Genomic DNA, 23,165 nt, shown 5'->3' with positions numbered 1-23,165 from the left:
CTAAACTTGTGATAATCTATCTATTGTTTATTCAAAATGTGAGGTCTGTAAAAGCTTCAGCAAGCTTGAATTAGACTTCTTGTATCTATTGCCAGAGAAAAATAAGTGGTGACCCAGACTGCACTGCCTATTACTAAGGTAACCTAGCATTAACATGTTAACAGCTCCCTCTGAGTCTGGCAACATCCAGGAGGGGACTTGTGAGTTATAACCCCACAGGTTACAGCTTGTGGTTTGAAACTAAGCCAGAATAGACTTTGGCAGTCCTTGTGAGATGCCTTATCTCCAAAATAAAGTCAAGTTTGTCTTACCATCTTATGCATTGTAGCATTCCTGCAAACAGGTAGGTCCTGTTACTCTGCACCTTCTTAGGTGTTGTGTTGTTGACTGCTGGCTTAGGGAGTGATGGAGAGCTCATGACTAGATGGAATCCAAGACACTACAATAACAAACTACATAATGGGAATGGTGTTTGAAATGAAGTATACAAAACAGTCTACTTGAGATCTCTTGCTTTTGGTTTTATATGCACAATCAGTAGCAATGAGAACAAAGAAAACCTATGTTATTTTCAAGATTTACAAGATTGCTGCTTTGATAACTTAGAGGAAATATGTCTCACATGTATTCAGTGTTGCCTGGAAAACTTGGACTGCATACAACATAGATCGTCTTGCAGGATCATGATGGGTCAGGGTTTGTAATGTTGGTGCCTTGTCTTCTTCTCAGGGCAAGCTGACAGCTCAAGGAAAGCTGCTGCAGCAGGATACCTTCTACGTGACAGAGCAGGATTCTGGAGTTCAATCTCGACCAAAGGAGCGTAGGGTGTTTCTCTTCGAGCAGATAGTTATCTTCAGTGAACTCCTTAGAAAAGGATCTTTAACACCAGGCTACATGTTCAAGAAAAGCATAAAGGTAAGATAGATACAGGAAGGGAGAGGCATATTCTATTTGATGGTCATGTAAGGAAAGTTTACCACTTTTCTATGCTGAGATTGGTCCATCCTGTCATAGGTGGACAACAATTTGCAAAAAACATTTGCATTTACATTTCAGTGGATCAGAAGCTGTTGAAGACCATCTTTAAATAAAACACTGTGTGTCTAAATTTACTGCATGATTTTTACAAGGAACGTAGCCAGGACAGGTCCTCTGTCATTCGTAGCTCTGAGTTAGCAAATATTACTACAAAGCCTGTAGTCGTCAAAGGAAGTATACAATTGTTGCTTTTAAGCATGATCATAAAAGGTAGGAGGTGTAGCATCCAAAACAGTCATCTTAGGCCAAATTGTAAGTCAATACTAAGCCTCTGTGAGACATTACAGGAAATACTCTCTCATATTGGGGGAGGGCTCTTAGTACAGATGTGAATGTTGCAAGAAGACAGAACTATTTCAAAACCAAACAAAACCACACATAGTTCTAAATATGCAGCTGTGAGGAATCATAAAACCAGCTAAACTATAAAGAAAGTTTTAAGAAATTAGTTTTGGTTTTAAATAATCTTTCCACATTATGGGGCTGGGACTAAAAGTAAAAACTGAAAGTAACCAGGGAAAATGCTTATTTGTTTGTTTAAGCTGTTTTCTTCTTGTTTGACAAGTACAAAGTTAACCTCTGAAATGGTAAGTGAAGGTAAGTGAATGCTGCACCTCTCCTGGTAGAACAGTTTTTGCTGTGCCTGCAGCAAGAGCAAAGTCACTGGTTCATTTGAATGTCTTGATTGTTCAAAGCTGAGAAAGCAGTCTAAGATTGATTTTAACCACCGGATTAGTTAAAAAAAGATGTGGGAGAATGCATTGTGTTTGCTCTAAATTTTAAATGATACATTAATATGAAAGAGAAGAGAACAATGTCAGATGAAATAATGCATATTAAACATGTATAACTAAACAAATCTATGATAAACAGCATATTTACTGAAATGAGGACATCTTGGTTGACAGAAACTGCAGCATTTACTGAAAAGCCTATATCCATTTGCAAGTCAGTGTATTTCAGAGTTTCCAACCAAATAATAAGCTATAAAGGAAAAACCTAAAGTGTACAAATAAAAAATCGTCTTGATTTAGATGATCAGCTTTGATTTTATCTTACTGCTGATTTAAATCATTATTAAAGTTGGAGATGGAAATAACATGAATAATTTTTTCTTCAGTTTATTGTATGTACAACAATGAGGCTTTTATCTGCAGGAAACAATTCCTGAATTGTATATTGTAGATAAAGAGAGAAAAATAAATCTCTCCTAATGTCAATAAAATGAGCTTGCCTCAAGGGTATGAGTTGCTTTCCTACTTAAACAACCTATGAAAGTAATGCTGTTCCCACTGTCTGAGCTTAAAATTTTTGTGTGATAATTTTCCAATCCCTCTTTTCTTCCATTTGGCAAACAGCTCATTCTCCTGTTGAGTGCCTGCAGCAAGTGTGGGATCCTCCGTGGCCCTGTGTGCATCTCCCCCACTGCAGCATTGAGTCTGTGTGCTGGCAGCTCTCACACCCTGCCTCCCAGCCCCTACTTCAGCTTTTGCGTTTCTCTCATGCTTTCCCACAGAGATGAGCTGTGGCCTGCAGTGGAGCAGGACTATTCCCTATAGCAGGACCATTCCCCTCCTCTCTGTGCCCTAGGCATCCTCACCTTGCAGTGGAGCCTCACCCTCAGCTGGGTAATTCCCTGGCAAGAGGCACTTTATCCAAAGGTGTCACATAGACAGGCTGTCTCGTCACCTGTCTTTCATAATCCTGCCCTAGAAGTGGGCATCCAGAAATTGCATCTGGTCTGAGTTCATGACACAGAGTTTGAGGAGGTTTTTATACTGTCAGCGAGGATCAAGTTTCTTTGACCTTGGTTCAAGTGCTAACAAGATCCTGCCGGGCAGGTTGAACCCATCTTTATAGCAGTTATCAGTACTGACTAGCCATCTCTGGCTAGCTGGGATACCATCTGCAGTCATGGTTGTCCAGTTCTCTTGGAGACACTTCCTGAGAGACGGAGGCTGTTTCCCTGCTGGTCACATCCTCCCACACAGCAGAAGGACCTAGCCAGCACCAGAGATTCCATTTCTTTCCTTTGTGTCAGAGCCACCGCTAAGCACTGAGGTCTCTCTGTTAGAGTAAGAAGTACATATGACTTCAGATGCAGCCATTCTGGTCTGTCAGGGAGATGAGGCTTCCAAATATTGTTCTCCAAAGTCTGTCACATGCAAACTACAATAGAAGCTTCAACATGATGTCCTACATGAGCAAAGAACACTTCTTCATGCAGTGAGGTAGTTAGCATTCAGAAATTGCACATCCCTTCTTGGATACTCCTCACTTGAATACCTTTCAGACTCTCAAAACACCTATGTGGATAGCCTTGGCAAATGCATCTCTCTGAGACACAAATAGGGCGTTAGGGACTGCAACCTGCAAGTCTTTTTCCTGGAGTCATACCAGGATTGACTTGCTTGCTTTGGCTGTCAGTCAGAGGAGCAAAAGCTCAGAACAAGAGGAAGAGCATTGTCCAGGCTCACTGTCTGTCCCTTTCCTTGTCCCCATGTCAGAGGAGTTCCTGCATGTCCCTCTGACTTCACAGGGACCCCCAGGAGAGAAGGAAGAGGTTCCTTCCATCTTGCAGTTTGAATCCAGGGCAGTGTTCAGATGTGGAGTGAATCTCTCCACACCTTGGCAGATACTCAGAGCAATTGGAGATAGACTTCTTCTAGAGGAATGTTATTGCCTTAGTTTTTGGAGCTGTCTACTTTTGATATGAAGTCTTTTTTTTGAAAGGCTCTGGCAACCTATTCCTGTTTACTAGCATAGATATAAGTAGCTCAGGAAAAGTTAAAAAGTTATGGGTGCTCTTAAACAGAAGGCTCACAAGGGCAGGACAGCAGCTGAAATTGCTATCCATGAGATTTCCAGAAGGAGTATCTGTGACTGCAGCCGAGCAAAGTGATTGTGCACAGATGACTGTAATCTGCTAGAAATAAGAAGATCTGTTCAAGCATCAGGGGAGAATTCCTGGGTTTTGGTGTTGTTTTTTTCTTTTCTTGGTATATCCCTGCACACAGTCCATTCCATTTTTAAAATACTCTAATGACTGAGACTTTCTTTCCCATGGAGGATAAGAAATGTAAACACTTGTTTAAATTGGAGGAATGTTAGACTTTATTGACATCTTAATAGGAACATTTTAACTCTATTTATGGGTTACAGTAAATTTTTAGCACATCAGTCAAGTCTGTGTTACATTAAAACAGAAGTTGTAATTCAAGACAAGGCAGGCATATGTCTGGTACATCTGTCAGAGCTTTGTTAAGCATCATATTTAAGATCTGTCTGCCTAAATCTAAATCAGGCGAATTCTTCTGTTTATGATCTGAGAGTCTGTTATTGAACTCAATTATTTTCAGGAACTTTTCACAACAATTTTATTCTGATTCTTGAGTGATTCTGATTCTCCATGTAACATGCTTACCTTGGCTTGTTTCAGATGAACTACCTTATCATTGAAGAAAACGTGGACAATGATCCCTGCAAGTTTGCTCTAATGAGCCGGGAAACATCAGACAGAGTCATTTTACAGGCAGCTAATCCAGAAATTCAGCAAGCTTGGGTACAGGACATCAACCAGGTTCTGGACACACAAAGAGATTTCCTAAATGGTATGTACATGGTCTTTGCTCTGTTTCCCGAACTGTGACAGTGAATAGGGTATGGAATCTTTGTGTCTTTGTTTGTTCTATGAGAAAAATACTCAGCAATTTTTCATAAAGAAAATCCCAAGGAGAAAGCTAGAGCCCAGTGTGCCTGTCATTAAGCACTGGATCAAGTGGTATCCACAGTATACATGGGAAAGCATCATAATTTACAGCTGGTCTTTGGAAAGAGATCACCTCAGTGCAGAAGTCCTGCATGCTGGGTTTGCCTGGTGGGAAGGTGAAGCACAGTAGGAGGGCTGGGCAAGCCTGATCTGAACTGCTCTGTGGCCTTGGATGCCACCCTGAGAAGCTGCTGGACCTCATCTTGCATTAAAGACCGCAGGTCGCTCTGGCCTGGCTTCTTTAGCAGCATGTCATGGACTGTTTTTGGCAGCCTATTGGCTGCCTGCTTGAATAGGTGGTGGTTCCCTGTGCAGTTGCTGATCGTATATGTCAGGTTCATGTTCAGGTCTCAAGTTCACATCAACAAAGTACTATCACACAAAGCACATTGATGACGTGCCTTTGGTAGTACTTTTGTGCAAGATTCTTCAAAAATGCTTGAATTTGCATGGCTGTATCACCTGGTGCTTTCCATTCTGCAGGGAGATTTTAAATCTAATCCTTTCCCAAGACCATATCAAAGGCAGTTTGCGATTGTATCTACACAGTGTCTGCCACTTACTCAAAGCAAGGCTTATCCCCAAGAACCTCCTATTCGGTGTCAGCATGTGCTACAAGCTGAGGACATGAGGTGGACTAAAGGCTGCCTCACCATCACTCCCTTCAAGGTCCAAACTCTGCAGGGCAGCAGCTGCTTTCATCAGAAGAAACAAAAGAGAGGAGGGCAAAGAAACATCTGGGCTTATTTCTCCAGGAGCTGTGTGTGAACAAGGGCCTTCCCAAAATGTCAGCTTTGCTTTAGGAATAGATTTGGGGTTCTTTGAAATAGTATCTCAAATTAAAGTTGTGTTTCTAAAAAGACAGATAAACAAACACATGATCTACAGAAGTGTGTGTTTTGAAAATGCAGAGGACTCAAATTCAGTTAACAGTTTTAGCATGTTCTTGCTCATGACTGGATAAGGGAAAGAGGAGGAACCAGAACTAGAGAAAAAAATCTAAAAATAGTGCCTCTATTGTTTGTTTGGAAGCAACAAAGTGGGAATCATTTCTTTGGATGCTTCCAGAGTTGTTTTGCACGCTTCCAAAGTTGTTTTGCACTATTCATTTCAAAACAGCCTTTTCTTATGGATCTTATATTAGAAAAGAGTTCTGTATTTAAAAGCTTAATACGTGTTCAATAATGAAACTTACTTTTTTGAATCAAAATGTTTTTGCTTAGCACAATCTGTTAGCTTTTTTGAATTTTGACTTTTGGTGTTCGGTTTTGTGGATTTTTCTGTTGCAAAGATCTGAGGATCTGAAGATCCTCTTTCAGTTCACATCCAGACAAAGGTTCCCTTTTCTTCAGCATGGAGGTTTTTTAAATTTTAATTCAGCTTAGTTTTACTTTTCAGAAGTTAACTGGGAAAGGGTTGCATGCAAAAGCTGTTTGTGACAGTTCAAAAACTATGGCTGAGCTGAGAAGGGAAACAGCGTTTCACCTATGATTCCAAGACTTAATATTGGGGTTTTGTGACTTGGAATAGAAAGGGCCTCATACAACCACTTGTAAAATGATTCATTAAATACTTTGGTGAGACGAGCAGTCTTAAGTTCTCCAGTTTGACCAGCTGGTACCAAAACTTGCTGATTTTGTGTCAGTGCACTTAGCTTTAAATGAAGGATTATTGGAATAAAAACAAGTTCCACTAATGGTTAGCTACAGAAATATTTTTTTAAACGCTGTGAGAACTCTGCAGACACCACTGCAGGGGTTTTCTGTCCCTTCCACATCTTTCTTACTCATTATTTTTATCCTACCAGAAATTACTGCCCTGTGAGCCCCTTTTTCTACTGAAGCATCTTCATAACCCCTGTTTAACCTATCTTCTGTGAGGCCAGCAAAGAATTTGATGAGTTAGGAACATAATCATCAGTATTTCTAAAGCTAGAAGTAAAAATAGATTTATATTAAAACATAGGCTTAAGGATTTACTTTTAAACCTATAAATAAAATCCAAGAAAATGATATTGCATCCAGTAGAGCCTATCCAGCTCAGAACAATTTAAGTGGCTTTTAGGATGTAATCTTATTGAGTCTGACTAATCTTTAAATACGTTCTTTAGCTGTGCATTTCATTAAAGCGGATGTTTTCTGTCTTTAAAATCATATTAAATCCACACTGAGCCAATGCTGCGAAACTTAATAACAAAATATTCCCTGTGAGTTCTTGCCCAAGCTGTCTCTGATTTTCTCTCTTCAACAGGGAAGCCCTATAGAGTATGGCACCACGTTCAAAGCATAGTATTTGCATCCACAGTTCATGAATGTAAAACCTGGTGCAATTACACTGTAATATTCAAACTTTTCGTATTTTTCCTTGGACAAGCTAAAGCTCCTGAGCTTGAGAAACAAACTGTGCACCAAATGATTGACTGTAGGGACTGTTTTGCTTTAAGAAGTAAGCTGTAAAGAAAATACATTACTGATGGTTATATTTCGTCGGGAAAATGCCATTGAACTCTACCTTTTTAAAAGTCATGTTTTGTGGGTGCTTTTGGAAGAGAAAGAGAGCACGCAAGTACATGGACACTGATTTTTGCTAGAAGCTTGTAAGAATACTAACAGATGTTGAATGGGAGGCTAGAAGCTAGGCATTGCTATGATAGTTTATGGTGGAATTAGTAGTTAAAGTGAACACTCAACTAAATACCCTTTAAAAGCACTGAGTAGGATAGATTGTTTGAAGATAGATAGATAAGTATTCATTCAGATCTTACTGCTAAAGATCTTGCAGCCTAATCTACTGTATATACTAGGAAATTGTCACCATCATTGTCAAAGTCCTTGTCAAAGTTCTCCCCAACCTTCCTTTTTCTCTGTGGCTGATCTGCAGCAGGACCGAACCCTTTTTGGTTAGCTGAGGTGACTGAGTGACACTGGTAGCCACTGTGACATAAATACAAAGGACTTTTGTGTCAAGAGTCACTGTGTAGATTTTGGAGCCAAGTAATCTTCTGGATTGCTACAGATCTATGTTTGTGTCCTTTTGAAGAGCATGATAATACGGCATCCTCCTTGATTTTAATTTTTTTTTAGTCTCTGTTCTTTAATATTGAGTGATTCCTTGTTGTAGTCCTCCCTTTCTCTGGAAGGGGAATGCTAGAGAGTATGCTGTGTGGTACTGAGCCTTTCTGTTTTTCTTTCCTTTTTGTCTTGTTGGGAAAGACATTCCTTCTGTTGTGGTTCCCTGGTTAGGCTGATGCTGTGACATTATGTCCTCTGTCTGCCTCTTGCTAGACTAGTCTCTCCGCATTCCAATAGATTCAGTCTGGTGCACGTACACAGTATTAACTGACTATATATCATCCATTAAAGCCATATGACATACAAAAAACCAAACCCATAGGTCTGGGGATGGTAGTCTGCGCCTAGCAAATCTGCTCCTTTCCCATTCACTGTGAGTCCCAGCCCTGGTCCCTTCACCTCCAAACATAACAAATTCTTTATTTCTTTACCATCTGCATCTTTATCCTTCTCCCAGCATAAGCTCTTTGCATGACTATGAAAAGTACACTCTCACAAGCAGACTTCTTTTTCTAAAGGCTTATGAAGCTGTTTAGTGTTGCTTGTAGGTGTTTTCTGGAGAGGTCTGTACTGCTAGGATTAATGTCTTCATGCCATCTATACTTTCTCACTTGCTGGTCATTTCCAGCAGTTTCCTTGAACCAAAGTAGTTAATATAGAAAGTACATAGAAAGCTAAGTTGCAGTGCCTCATGTCTGAAGAGCACTTAGTAGTTACGCTCTCTTGGGAATATGCAACTGAGACTTCAGAGTCCTGACCTGTGTTTTCTGATGATAGCAAAATTCACTGTAAATGAGCTGTGCATCTTTTATTCAGGCTTTCATTTATTTTGACTACATGTGGTGATTAATTTGTTATTTCAGAGAAAATTAATGCAATTACGCTCCATCCCCGGCAGTGCTCAAGGCCAGGTTGGACAGAGCCTTAGGCGACACGGTCTAGTGTGAGGCGTCCCTGCCCACAGCAGGGGAGTTGGAACTAGGTGATCTTAAGGTCCTTTCCAACCCTAAATATTCTATGATTCTATATATGCTCTAATGTCAAATATTTTAGCCCCCTGTGTTGGTTAGAGAAGCTGTTCATTGCAGTAGCATGGAGTACTGTGTTCAGGTCACACGCAGTACAGTGTAACATGCCTGCATCCTGTCTATTCATGAACACACCATGTGCTTCCATGGGTGGCATCTCCTGTTACTGTTCAGTTTGTAGTTCCTGTGTCTGTTCTGCAGCCCTTTGCACTGCAATGTCGTTGAAAGCATATAGCTAATTCTTGTCCTCTTTTGCAGCGCTACAGTCTCCCATAGAGTACCAACGCAAAGAAAGTAGCTCAGCAGTGCTGAGGCCCCAGACCGGTAGGGTCCCTCAGCCCAACAGCAGACCCTATTCTTCTGTTCCAGTAGGGTCAGAGAAGCCTTTGAAGGCTACAAGCCGTAACCCATCTCTTCCACCCCTGAAGATATCTACCTCCAACGGCAGCACAGGGTATGAACACTCACAGCCCGGAGACAAGTATGAACAAAGCAAGGTACTGAGCTCATCTGATAAAACATGATCTCATAGCCCATTTCTTACACCATAGACCATCTGTGAAGTTAGCTTTAATTATCAGCTAACCAGGTCAACAGGAATCAACGCACTGAAGCAATGGTGTAAAATGTGATTTGGAATTAAAAAGACTGCAAAAGCTCTGGCATGCAGATGGGTGGTACTTCAGCTGGGAAGTGGAGACAGAGCCACTGTGTTTGCAGACCTGGTGAACTGAATATCCGTTTGCAGTACTGGCAGCAGCAACATTCAGATTTCTCTAATAGCCAATAACCACTCGTTCCTGAAGAGGTCTACTCTGGTGGTGTAGAAGAATTTAGACCTTTTCCCGTGTAACAGTTTGAAGGGTGTCAGTTGAAGGTTTTAATTTGGGTGCATGTGCACTGCACACAAACCACCAGATTCAGCAGCCAGCAGCGGTGTTTAGATCCTGCTGCTGCCTGCGGTTGACCAAAGCCACTTTCCAGTATGACCTATATTTAAGATCGTAAGATGAATGAGTATTCATTCGGCTTCTAACATTGAGCCTTCGTTGGTCTTTCCCCCCATTTTTCTTAGCACAGATGATTCATCTGTAACATCATACAAATGAGAACATGGCTTGGGCATCGTCACTCACAGCTGTGCAATCTAATATGAAATAGGAGGCTGCTTTGTATCACATTACTGCCGCCTTTCAGATCCTTAAAATCCTTTTCTACTGATGTGAACTTTAAGTGTTTTGTATTTTTAACCCTTGTACAGTTAGGTTGGAAATGAAGTAGCGGGATTGCTGCTGGAAAAGGCAGGTTCCTCAGCACCACCTGCTCACTGGTTTCTGTTGTGTCCATTTCCACAGACTGATTTGGGAGGGTGCAATGGGACCTCTTCCATGATGGTGATTAAAGATTACTATGCACTGAAGGAGGATGAGATCTGTGTGAATCAAGGAGAGGTGGTTCAGATCCTTGCTATCAACCAGCAGAACATGTTCCTGGTGTACCAGCCTGCAAATGACCACTCTCCAGCCGCTGAAGGATGGATCCCTGGCAATATCTTGGCTCCTCTCACTAAATCCACTACAGATAATAGCGACGGAAGCATCAAGTAAGTGCTTGTTGGCTTCACTGGGAGCACTATGTGGATTTTCTGAGGAAAAAAAATAATATATCAAAATAAACAAACCCAAATGGTAGGGAATTCCTGCTGATTTTTATCAACAGTGCCATTGGAACAAGCTGACTGGTCAATCCGCAGCGTCGGGCAGCCATGGTCGATAGCTCGGGTTTTGCTTATTTTCATTTTGTGGGGTTTTGTTTATACTTTGGAGAGAAATAAAACCATAGACGGTTAAAGATGTGTTTTACTTTACAACATTTTATGCCAACATGGACCTGCTCGGACTGGACTTATATTTATGTTGTATTAAGTTACTAATCTATATATTGGTTATAACAGCATCTAGCAAAAAAAGAAACACAAAAAAATCCAGGCCCCGTGTTGGACTGAGGTTCGCTTCTCAAGGAGGAGAGATTTTGTTGTCTATGGCAATTTCCTTGTACAGCTTGTATCTTTTTTTTTAATTTTGGTTTGTTTTGGTTTGGTTTCTTTTTTCTGTTCGCAGTAACTTTTGTAATATATTTTTTGTTTGCAAGACCCCCAAACAAGTACATTCCTGTATAAAGTATTTTGCACTATTTAAAAAATAAGAAAAAAAAAGAAAAGAAGCAAAGTCATATTGATGAAGTCAGGTTGTGCAATATAATGGATAGTCGCAATGTTCATCATTGTACCTGTAATGTAACTAATTTTAAATGTACTATTTTAAATATGTAAAATAAATTTTCACCATGAGCATGTTTTAATGAGGAAAAAGAACTAGTTTGACCCTTTTTTGGTTTTGGTTTGGTTTTGTTATTTCTTTTTTTTTTTTCATTGTTTATAACATTTTGTTGCTTATTTAACAAATGTGTGGATATATATTTTTCTTTTCTGATTTCTAGAAATTTGTCAGTCTGAAATGACTAATGCAAGAAAGTGGTTTTTTGGTATTAAATACAGAAGGTACAACCCTCTTTTCAGTAATACCTGTTGATTTCTTTTAGCATCTAAAATGACTAGATGGTAATGCATGATGTATGCTACAAATTTTGTTACCTTACACAATTACCTTGAGGTGCAGAATTGAACACAAGGAAAGATTTTGTGACAGATTCAGTGAAAACAATAACTTGATCTCTGCTGCAGTTTCAGATAAGAGAAATTATGATTTTACTGGTCATTCAGTAATTAATGCTACTATAAATTGCATGTTAAGGCAAAGGAATTGCTTAGCACATCTCTTGCATATCCACCACGGCCATTCCCAAGTTCTTCTCTAACCACAATATGCAGCTGTGCACCCTTAGATTCCTCCACGACACCAGGCTCCTGGTGAAGACACCGATTTCATGACAGCTGTACAGTCAAATTCTGTGTCAAATTATGTAGTCGGATGAATTGTAGCCAGGAAGGCAAAACAAAATTGAAAGACACATGGATTGCCCTTCCCTCTTTCTCACTGCAGTGAAATTTGAAGTCCTAAATCATGTTTTCAGACTCAAACAGCTAGAACAATCCTGAAACCAAAAAGATGCTTGAATAGTTGAAGTCCTATGGGTAAAAACAACCTGGAGCTGGTGTTACCCTCAGCCCTGTCTAGCCTGCCAGATCATATCCACTAATTAGTATGAGTAATAAAACTGTTTCTTCTGTTGACAAATACTGTACACAAAGTATGTGGTCAATTCAGTAGTGCTGGCACAATGTATTATTCACCAATAGGTCAGAGAGGTCACCAGCCACATCTTTGGCTCTTACCATATCTTAAAGGAAAACATAACAGTCCTGCAGTGCTGGATAACTTGCTCTGCTCTGCACATCTAATTTGGACCTCCTCCAGTAATGCCCAAATATCAGACAGCACTCCCTGTCTGGCTGAGATGTGCAGGGTGCTCCGGTGCTCCTTGTGCTCAGACAGGACTGCCCATGCCAGCTTTTTGCAGTGGAGACACTAATCCTGGTTGCAAAAGCAGTCTATATGACCCAGTTCAGTCTTGTGTCAGTGGCAGCCAGCTCCATTAGTTTACTTTTATGTTTCGGTTTGTTTTTTTGTTTTATTTGAGCTATTGTACAGCTCCCACCAGGTGCTGAAGTATAACCAAAAAACGCTTAGGAATCAGATGCAGTGTTCATGGGGGAGCGTCGGCTGTGTGGGGCATCTTTTGAGTCCTACCTTGCTAACATACTGCGTTTTGTTGGCATCGCAGGTGATCGTTGGATTACATGCAACTTGCTATGTAAAATGTATCAAGGTACTGTAGACATGACGTGCCAAATATTGGGCTTAAACATGCAAATCAAATTTGCATGACTTAAAGGTGGGCAGATGCTTTGAACCTGGATCATCACACTGCTGTTTTGAGAGCTTTCTGCTTTAGACAACATGCCCCTTTCCCAAATCTCTCCCAACCTGTCCACTGTGTAAACCAAATGAAATCCATATTAAGAACTGTTTTGGTTTTTCTTGATTTTTTTATGTCTGCTTGATATGCAATTTCTGTTGTTAACACAGCATTGCTCTTACAAAGGGTGACATGGTATATTACTGTTTTTTCCAAGAGTAAGGTCATGGGAGCAGTAATAAGGGCTGAAAAATGTACTGGAAATCTTGCCTGCTGTGATGCTAGCCAAAACCCATTGACTGATGATGTCCCCTCTGCCGGACTGGCAAAATCAAATGGGAAATTCTTGGTCTTGAGAGGCACAGCAGAGCTTGTCATTCTAGGAAATTACTTATCTCTTGGAAAGTTAATCATGTAGCTCCTATTTGTTAAGCTGTTCATGTTCTGAGCAACATATAGGGAGCAAAGCCTTGAATTTCTTCTTTTTTTTTTTATTTGCTCTACTGAGTAATCTAGTAAAACCATTCTCATGTATTTACATTTACAGTTTTTAACCAACAAGACTGAGGACCAAATTGGCCTTTTAACTGTAGCAAAAATAAAATAAATTTCTATTTGTGGCCATGCAAGACAAGGTCCCTGAGACCAGATGACCAACTTCTAGTTGCCTGCTTCCATCATGGACATTCTTTTCCTGCTCCATACATTTAAACAGCAAACGTGGCACGACATCTGCTTCGCTGAATTGTTTGGTTTGGTTTTGAACTTCAACTCTCATTGCTCAGATTGAGATAGGCGTGTTGCTGGTGGCTTTCACCTCCTAGGGAATTGCAGTAATCGCAAATGTGGATGCTGGTTCCCCTTTCCAAATACTTCCTTCCTGCTATGATTTGCTGTTTGATTGCTGCGTTTTTTGGTACAACAGGAAGTCATGTTCATGGCATACCCTGCGCATGAGAAAGCGGGCGGAAAAGGAGAGCAGTGGCAAAAATGAAGCCAATGGGCCACGTAAATCCAAGGATATTCTGGGGAACAAAGTCTCTGTTAAAGTGAGTAAGGCCATCTGAAAGCTGTGTGCTGCTCTCCTGCTTCCCATCCTTTTCACCCCCTGTAGCATCCTCTCGCGAGAGAGGGGAGGGGGCAGCAATTTTGAGTTTGTTTTTTGGGTTTTTTTGTGTTTGGGGATTTTTTCCACTTTAGGTTTGGTTTTTTCCTTTTTTTTTTTTTTTTTAATATCCATTTTAGCAGGATTTTTGCATGCAAGATAAAATGCAGCCTTTGTTTTTCATTTTTTTTTTTTCCTGGCATCCCACATGCGAGTAAGTAATCTTCATTAAAAAACAACAGTATATATGGTTAAATAACTGTTCTTAAAATTGGGACAATAGTGATTTACTGACCTCTGACGTAGCCCAATCTACAGCTCCATCGGAGCAGCTGCAAGCATGAGAAAGCTACTGGGTAGACCAGTGGCCTTACTGAAGCTGATGAGTTTTCTTTAGGCCAGTATTTCACCACATCTGAAGATAAGGGGTTCTTAACCTCAAGATGCTGAAGATTTTTGGTTTGGGGAGATGGTCTCAATGACCTTTTCTTTCCATATTATCAGACAGTGCAGAGATGGTGAATCTGTCTTGCCAGGAGAGGGTCTGTGCGTCTGTGTGTGTGTGCGTGTGTGTCTGTCTGTCTTTCTCTGAGATCTCCCAGTATGGAAAAGGTTGAGAACTGTGGGGTTAAGCTCCATCTTCTGCTCTGGGTGCCTGACTACTGTGCTTCAATTCAGAGGATCCATCCCTATAAAGCGACCATGAGGCCTGCTCAGGACAAATCTGGGGCTTTCCCTCCCAGCAGAGGCAAGCAAACACTTGTTGTGATTTTGACACAATCAAAGCCCAGCCTTGATTCAGGAAAGCACTTGAGCATGTCCTTTGGATCCACCCCTCTCCAGGACAGCCCATGATTAAGTGTTTTCCTTTGCAGAGGCTTTCCAGTCTTGTAAGCCTAGTGAAATAGCCATGGCATGTGCAAAGGGAGGAACCCTGCCACTGCAACCCAGGCGCCCTGGCACCCACTGCACAGCCACCCTGCAGCCCTGCCGCCAGCTGGGGAAGGACTGGGCCTGAGGGAAGTGGCTGCTCCAGCATGGTGGCCAGTTCTTCCTCTCATTGCTTCCTCGCTGTTTTTACTACCTGAACAACCTGCAGACTCCCTGCTGCTTCTCTGGCAAAAGCATGTCTTTGCCTTTGCTTTCCTTGTTTTGTTGTCAGTTTGGGTTTTGTTTGATTTTATAAGAGCGTTTTCTGTACTGTTACCCATTTCCATGCTGCTCACAACTCCTGTGCTGCTCTGCCCTGTCTAACCAATCTCTCTTCTAATCTCTTGTTCTCTTTCTTCCTCTTCATGCTGCCAAACAAGGAGACAAACAGCTCAGAGGAATCAGAGTGTGATGACCTTGACCCCAATACTAGCATGGAGGTAGAGACAATCATCTTTGTAATATGTTTTTTTCCAAGAACATGTGCCCATTTTGAAATGCCTTTGTTGGAAGGGGAGCTGGTGGGTCTGTGTTGCTCGTGGACATAGGTGCCAATTGAGTCACACAAAGCACCAATTCTGGTTTTGCCAGGAATCTGGGCTGCCTTTGTGGTGGGAGCAGTGGAGGAACAAGCTCCCTCTGAGCTGGAGGCTTACATAGCCACCCTCAGTCTCCATTTCCAACCTGAGACCTCATTCAGTGAAACAATAGTGCACGCATGTCAACTGCTGATAAACATAGCAGCTTTCTAAACACCCCTTGCCCTGGCAATACATGCTGAGCTCCTAGTCAGCCTTCTGTTATAAATCACTGGAGCAAATGTCATTGAACCCAACTAATACTTTAAATTATCTAGAAGACCAGAAAAGACAACATTTCTTTTTTCTCCTAGCACAGTGCGAAATTGTAGTTCTATAAAGGTACTGAAAGAGAATGGTAAAACTGGTTGCATGAATGTACCTGTGTCACAGATAAGGCTGATGCAGATAGGTGGACCCAAATTATGATATATTACACTACTTTTTTTTCCAGTATGAAACCACCAGTTCTAGTGGAGTGACCAAGACATGCCTTGTTGAGAGAGCCTAAAGGATCTTAAAATCATCAGGAGTTATATATCTGGTTCTTCTCAATATGTTGCAGGATCCCTTTTTTTCTGCCTATAGTGACCACACCAAGCATTTGCGTACATTGTACCAAAGCTGAAAGAGCTTCCTACTGAAAGAGGCAAGGACAAGGTTCAGAGAGACCTCAACCAAAGTGATTTTGTTGAGGTGACAGGGCAGGTCATTGGAGAACAGGGATCTGTGTCCTGAGAGATCCCCAGGATGCTGTTAGCCAGGCTGCACTATAAACATACCACAAAAGAAAGCTGATCTTCCTACTGGAGGGGGGAAAAAAGGGAGAAATGTATTGAGATGCACCACCTCAGCTGATAGCCTGAAGGCTCTCTTTTATTCTGTGTTGGTGCAAATAAACACATCTTTGGGAAGGGCATGTGTACTAAAGGAAAGCTTTTGACCCAGCTGACATCCTGGAGATTGAATGGTCCTTACCACTGAAGCTGCATATTCTCAGGAGTGTGTTTGCATTTTCAAAGAGCATTTTGCCAGTCACAGATGACAGCTATGTGTTTGTTGCAAGGCAGTGCCCAGTTATTGCACGTAAGTCTACGTAAGCTTTAGATCACTGGAAGTTGCCCTATGGAGTAAAAGGTGCTGAGATACAGGTATATTGTACAGAACTTGGTGAGAATCACCATTTTTTTGCAGAGGATTTCAGTGTTTTGACTTTGCTCAATAGTAGGAAAACCAAATGTTTTTAAATTGTCAGTGGAAGGTATCTGAGTCCTTAAAACTGTCAGAATTTCTAGTTAGTTCTAGCATACTCCACATGGGGCTTTTTGTTTGTTTGATTTGCGGTTTTTAACATGGTACAGTCACTGTTCTTGCCTGCCTCTCTGAAGTTCAGGAGTTAAGCGCCTTTCTGTTTAAACCCAAAGACAGTAATGTGAAGTCTTAGCTATGGTATGAATCTGCTATTGGGGGAGTAACTGCGTGCCTGGTATGTGACTTGACTTACACTCAGTAACCCTTTCCTGCGTCTCCCAGGATACTTGCTGGAGGTGACAGTGTCACTCATGGCATTGCCTTGCAGTCCCCAGGAGCCACCATGTTCCTCACGGCTTGGAAAGCACAATTCTGCTTCTGAGCAAAACTCTTTGTTGCTGAGCAAATATTTAAAATGTCAGAGGGTGAGAAAATAAGAGTGCAGTTGTGGGGATGACTTACTAAGGTCACACTGCCCTGCAAGGAGCAGCATGGCCCTTGCTTTGTGCTGGTTTTATTACACGGGCAGTTGGAGGCAGAGTGACAAGGCATTCTATCCCCTGGCTGCCCAAGGACATAGAATGCCTTGTCCTCACACCTGGCTCAGCTTGTGATGGACTTTATAGAAACTGGGAGTGCTGGTAGGAGAGCTATGTCCTGGCCATCAACATTGAGAGGTACATGAGGCCCTGCCTGTGTCATTAAGGCGGAGTCGTCTGTAGCTATTATTACAGTCAGGTCATAATAGGGCAAGTCACCTGGCTTCTCCTATAGGACTGTCACCCCTGACATCTCTCTTCCTCCCATCGTGCATGAGAACGCGCACCCACTGCTGGAAGAGAGAGAGCAGTCTTTAAATGCAAAGCAGGCACATTAACTACTTGGAAATGTTGGTGCAATTTACCTCCAGCCTACTCACTGTGCAAAAAGTCAGTAAGCTGGTAGTAACATCCATGGAGTCCCACAGCTGCTGTGGTCCTTCATATCTCACTTTGGTTGCTATTTATAAAATACCACATATCTGTTCAGTAGATCCAGATTTCTGAAGCACTTGGCCTTTGTTTCAAAAGGAAACACAGACAGAAAGAAATGCAAGGAACATATATAGTGAGAGCAGGAAACTGAAATTCTGGGTGATGGTTTAAAAAAGCTAAAATGACATTACTATGTTTTTGCCCACACAGGGACTTGCTGACCCTGGAGAACTCTTCATTCACTGTAACTCTGACTAGAAATCGCATCTCTTGATGTCTGTTTCTTTTACCTTTGTTTATTAATGCGTAATGAAAGTGCATAAGGATGGAAATGAAATCTGGGGCTCCTGCTTTGCACTGTTGTTTCACAAACCAGAAGGTGCAAACTTACCTGTTAGGCACGTGAGTGTAGGAGCAGGCACTTAAGGAGCATATGTAGCCATGTGAGGGACAGGAGTAACCTATATTTAAGAAGGATCGGAGACTCCCTTTCCACATGTATGTAGCTAATTGCGCAGGGACAGGCAACTCCACTTCTGGGAAGAAGGTGTATGCCCTTGTGAATCAGTAAATATCCACACCCAAGTCTGGGGTCCTGGACAATGACACAACTAATTGTCCTACAACTCTGTGTTGCAACATCTCATGGGGTTTCGATATCACTGGAGAGGTCATAAGTCAACTGTGCAGATCCCATCAAGCTACCTCTCTTGCAAAGTGAATGTCCTTCCAGCAGTCTGAAGACCTGGCTGAGCTAAACCTCAAAAGTTCAGCAGCAGCTCTTCCAGGCTTTGTAGTGGACCCCACATATTAAGGATCTGACATGTCTCCAGGTGTCTTGTTTTGCACAATGTGACTCCAACTGCAGAGTGTTACAAGTAATCCTGACCAACACACAACTGTCACTGGGTGTCTAGTGTTTACGCCAGTTTCTTAGCTGTGCAAAGGAGAGATGAAGTCCAGGCCCACCCTGAGTCAGTGGAAGTGCCCTCATTAGATTAGTAAGCTGGGCTATTGCCAAGGTATGTAAGTTGGGCTTCATAATCTATTTTTTTCAGTTATGACATTTTAACATGTTAAGAACTACTCAGAGACACTTGGAGCAAGATAAGCAATAGGAAACATCCTGTAGGGAGGAATATTGTGTTAGCAACACCACAGTTCAAGTGGCTGAGTAAGTAATGGTTTGGTGGATACAGCATTGGCTCCAAGTCAACACTCAGCTCAGGCCAAGAATTCTCAAGTGCTTTAGGCAAGTGCCTTCAGCCACTGCCTTGAGTTGTCCATCTCCAGAGCAGATCTAACATACTGTCTTGGCAAGATCTTGTACAGTACTGGTAAGAAAGTCTTTCCTGGCCTGTTACCACAGTATGAACTAGTACAATCCTTAGAACCTCTTGTGTTTCCCTGGGGTGGCCTCCATGGGCGACACTGTTGTCCTTCTGCCCTGAATGGCCAGGGATTGCTGAGACCGACCAGGAACGTGGCTTATCAGGTGTGATGTAGCCCGAGCTGGCAGCACAGACACAGGGGTTTAGCTTTTGTAAAAGGAAGAAGTGACCTACTTCATCTGCAGGAAGGGAGTAGAGTGCTACAACATGGTGCCTGGAGTACCAGCGACGTCCCACCAGCTACAAACATGGAAGCGCACCAGCTATTAGGGCCTGGCAGCAGGAGCGTGATGAGGGCAAGAGGACTTCTGCTTTGCACAGGTGCATTTGCAACAGTCAGCTTCCCTGGTGGCTTCTCCATCAGTCTCAAAGGCAGTGAGGCCCATCCGTGCTGGGTGCCAGAAGGCATCACCCATCCCCACCAAAAGGATGATGCTGTGGGATATTTCATCAGATACCATTCTCCCATTTTAAATTATATTTCCTCTTTGGTAGCATCTATCCATGTGCAGTGATATCTTTAATTGCTCCTTTTATCACGAAATTCCTCGTTCGTTTGTTTCATTTTTAGGGGAGGTGACACTGTGAGCTTATGACCCTCAAAGTCTCAGAGTAAAAGTTGACCTCGTCAGACACAGGCTGATAGATCTTTTCTTATGAATTTGAGTTGGTTTAATTCCTCTGTAACTCATTTCATTTTTCTCTGAGCATCTTTTCGGGGGTTTTTTGCGTGAGGGAGCAAGGAGCATGCTGCTGACTCTGCTGCCAGCATGTGCAAATGCATCAATATTTTCTTTTAATTAGGTGACCAAGAAGTGCCATGAAGTGTTTACCGAGTGCTGAGCTGCTTGTCTTGGAGTAAACATGCCCTCTGCTGTTTAGATAAAGCATGGATCTTATTACAGAGGGCTTGGTTTGCAGCCTAGCCTTATGATCTGGGGGAAAAAGTATTCTCAGTCCTGGTTTTGATGCATTCCCTTAAAATGGGACTGAAACGTGGCACTGGAAAAATCTGGGCATTGTCTGGGCTTTTCCGTGCATTGCATACGTCTGGGCTGGGCTCTAGCCTCCTTCAGGGAGGTGGGTTAGGCATGGCGAGGACATCTGCAATGGAGAAGCAAACCCTGGCCAAGGCGAGGAGCCCTCGCAGACAGCCGAGCTGCACTTGCAGAGTGTTTCAGACTGGCCATTGCCATTGCAGGATGGTTTCTACTCCCCACAAGATACAGCACGTGTGTGCAAATGAAAGATAAACTCTTGCTAAGAATTAGGGCAGACTGAGTCACTTTGCAAGTGGACTTTGCTGCTACTGCTGCAGATGCCTTTCTATCTTTATAACATGAGTTAACAAACCGGGAAAAAAGTGGCCCAGTACTGCAAAATACTGAGTTGCTGGATGCAGCATGTATGCTGCTGTTCTAAAGTCCGGTTGCTACACTAAGTTACACTTCAGTCACTTAGATCTAAGTCACTTAGATCCCTGCAGGTCCCCAAAGGTATTGAAGTACACGCCTTGTGCCTTTCTTGATCTGAGCCCTGAAACAGCGCAGGCTGAGGGAGGGAGAAGCAAGGTCTATTTCTGGATTTTTTGTTGAATAACCTGACCTGTCCTCCCATTTCTTCATCACACCCGCTCTCCCTCCAGCTCCTTGTCTTTGCCTGGTCAGTGTTAGGCCTCAAATCACTTGTGTAGAGGCCATTTCATGGTTTACCTCTGCCACCTTGTGTGGGGTTTTCATTTTCAGCTGTCATTGTATGCTAAAAGGAAATTCTCCTGGCCAAGGAGGGAGCATTACAAGTTTTCACCTATCCTGGACCAGGCTACAGGTATTTAATCCAATGGAAAAAATAAATCCATCTTATTTCATCCAAATTTATGTTCCTAGAAAAAAGGGCTGGCTGTATTTCTTACCTAAGGAGTGACTGCATTGCCAACTGAGTTTCATCCCTTAGGGTTTGTGTTTGCCTGCCGTGGACTGACGCTGAGGATCGCATGAGAAGTTTTTGCATTGTGAATAAATCACAAGTTTATTCACTCTCAGACTAGACCAGAAGCCACAGCGGTGCAGGTGGTGTTTGCTGGGACTTCTTTAGGGGGCTCTTCTCAGTCTGAGACCCAGGCTGCCTTCCCCCACTCATGGCCACCATGGCCAGGGATGCTGGGTTGAGGTTTGGTCTGGGAGATGCTTGTTCAAACCCCTTCTGGTTGAATGGGGTTTCAGGGCTGAGCCCTATGTTGCTTTTCAGCGAGAAGAAAAGTAAAACCCCACAAAAGCCACATAACCAGCAGGGGTTTTTTCCATATGGTAATCTCAAGGCAGTGCAGAGCGTTCCCCGAGGGAGTGATGCGCAGAATCCGGGACTCCTGCATCACCCCCACGCACACCACTGCTGCTCTTCAGGTTGTGTGGGAGCAACCAGGGGCAAGCAGGGGCTTTAAAAAAGGGGAAAACTTGCTGGAAAAGGTGGTCTTTTGCACACAGCCTGGCTGTCATCTCTCTGTAAAAGCCCTGAGAAAGAGGAAGAGAGTTGAGAAGAGTTACTTGTATGGATTTTGACTGCTTTTCCAGTTTTTTTCACACACCATCATTTTCAAGAGGCTGTGGGAGGTGCTTGGCAAATCAGTCCATAAAGGAAACCAGCCCAGGCACTGGCAGGCTGTGTGGACAAGCAGTACGTGAGTTACTGTCCTCCAAGGGCAGCAGGGCCACGCTCTGGAGCCCTTCTCTCCACCCATGGGAATTTAAAGCCTATTTAGCAAATGAAGACATAATCTCCAAAGATCTTGTACTTAATCTAAAAGGACTCTGTGGAGTCTGTCATCTCCTGCCATCCACCCATAGCCTGGAAACTCGGACGGACTGCAGAGAGAAGCAGCAAACCCCCAGGGCCTGGAAGTGGATGTGTGAGCCAGTGGAACTCAATTCTGGCTGCAGATCTGGCTGTGAATCTTTGCTTTGCTATTTCTGCCCTCTCACCCTGACATTTGACTCTTCCTTCAAAGTAGGCCAAACCTTGTTCCTTAATTGAGTGATGTATTAATCACTTTGGTAGCACTTAAACATTCTTGTGCAAACAAGCTTTTATTTTCGTTTAAGCTTACGGCAGGCAAAAGCTGTGATGTGTCTGGGGGGATTTGTTAGGTAACATGTTATTAATTAACATCTGAAGTTTTAACAAAGGAAATGTGAATTTTACCCAGAGACTCATCCAATGTTACCTAGCGGCGGTAATTTTGTTTCTGATATTCCCATGGTGAGGCAAGAGGAAGAAAACATTAGTAAGGCAATTATTATAAATGATTGTGCCTTGGAAGTCATTAGAAATATAGCATTATTTATTTATAGATATATCCATTACATTTATCATTGTAGCTGCATCTTCTAATGAATCCTTTAGAGCTATAAAATTAATATGAAGTGTTAGGAGTGTTTCTTTCTCCTGATCTTTAATCTTACAATGATGGAAATAAGTGAATAATAATGGAATTTACTGCATGCTGCAGGGAACGAAGGGGAAAGCTTTGGAGGACAGATGTACATTCTACTAAAGCCAAAAACTACAAAAATAAAGATGTATGTGCAAATGAGCTGATGCCTGGGGTTACTCAACTGATAAGTAGATGGTCTCATCGATTAAAAAGTGGCAAGCAGTGGTTATCCACAGGACAGCTTTGCCTTCCTTTGCTGTGTTGTGTGAGCGATACAACTTAGTCACAAAGATCCATGTCTCCTTTCCCACAGGCACAGATGGGAGAGAAGATCTTTTTCTTCATCAATGCCCTGTTGTGTCCCAATTTTTTCCTGCCCACAGGATCCCGAGGGTTGTCTCTGGATCCTGGACCCTGTGAAGCAGCAGTCGCTGCCTCTGAGCCCCTCACACTCTCATTTGGGCTTTCTGGTAGTGATAGGGGAAGGCAGACCCTGAGGTCTCAGTGCTGGTACCAAGAGTTTTGCCTGGGGCTTATGAAGAAGGGCTATGAAACCAAAATGAACCTGAATATGCTCAAGTGCCTCTTTGAATGGCACCCTGAGCCATTCACGTTTGAAAACTATTTATAAAGCCAAAATGTAAATATAAATCTGGAAGAT

The 23,165-nt window shown here is 42.4% G+C and overlaps 1 protein-coding gene across 8 annotated transcripts in view; it reads left to right on the top strand.

Moving 5' to 3' along the window:
• The window catches only part of KALRN (kalirin RhoGEF kinase), a 514,962-nt gene that overhangs the window by 472,731 nt on the left and 19,066 nt on the right, over window positions 1-23,165 (top strand). For all 8 annotated transcript variants that reach the window (XM_030485889.1, XM_030485890.1, XM_030485893.1 and 5 more), the window contains 6 exons: window positions 730-915; window positions 4,478-4,649; window positions 9,165-9,403; window positions 10,262-10,509; window positions 13,771-13,894; window positions 15,261-15,320. In XM_030485889.1, coding sequence (XP_030341749.1) covers window positions 730-915; window positions 4,478-4,649; window positions 9,165-9,403; window positions 10,262-10,509; window positions 13,771-13,894; window positions 15,261-15,320 — 1,029 coding nt within the window. The remainder of the gene's footprint in view (window positions 1-729; window positions 916-4,477; window positions 4,650-9,164; window positions 9,404-10,261; window positions 10,510-13,770; window positions 13,895-15,260; window positions 15,321-23,165) is intronic.

Source organism: Strigops habroptila, chromosome 5, assembly GCF_004027225.2.
Source record: "Strigops habroptila isolate Jane chromosome 5, bStrHab1.2.pri, whole genome shotgun sequence".
NCBI classification, from domain to species: domain Eukaryota; kingdom Metazoa; phylum Chordata; class Aves; order Psittaciformes; family Psittacidae; genus Strigops; species Strigops habroptila.
This window is presented reverse-complemented; position numbering and strand designations above follow the sequence as displayed.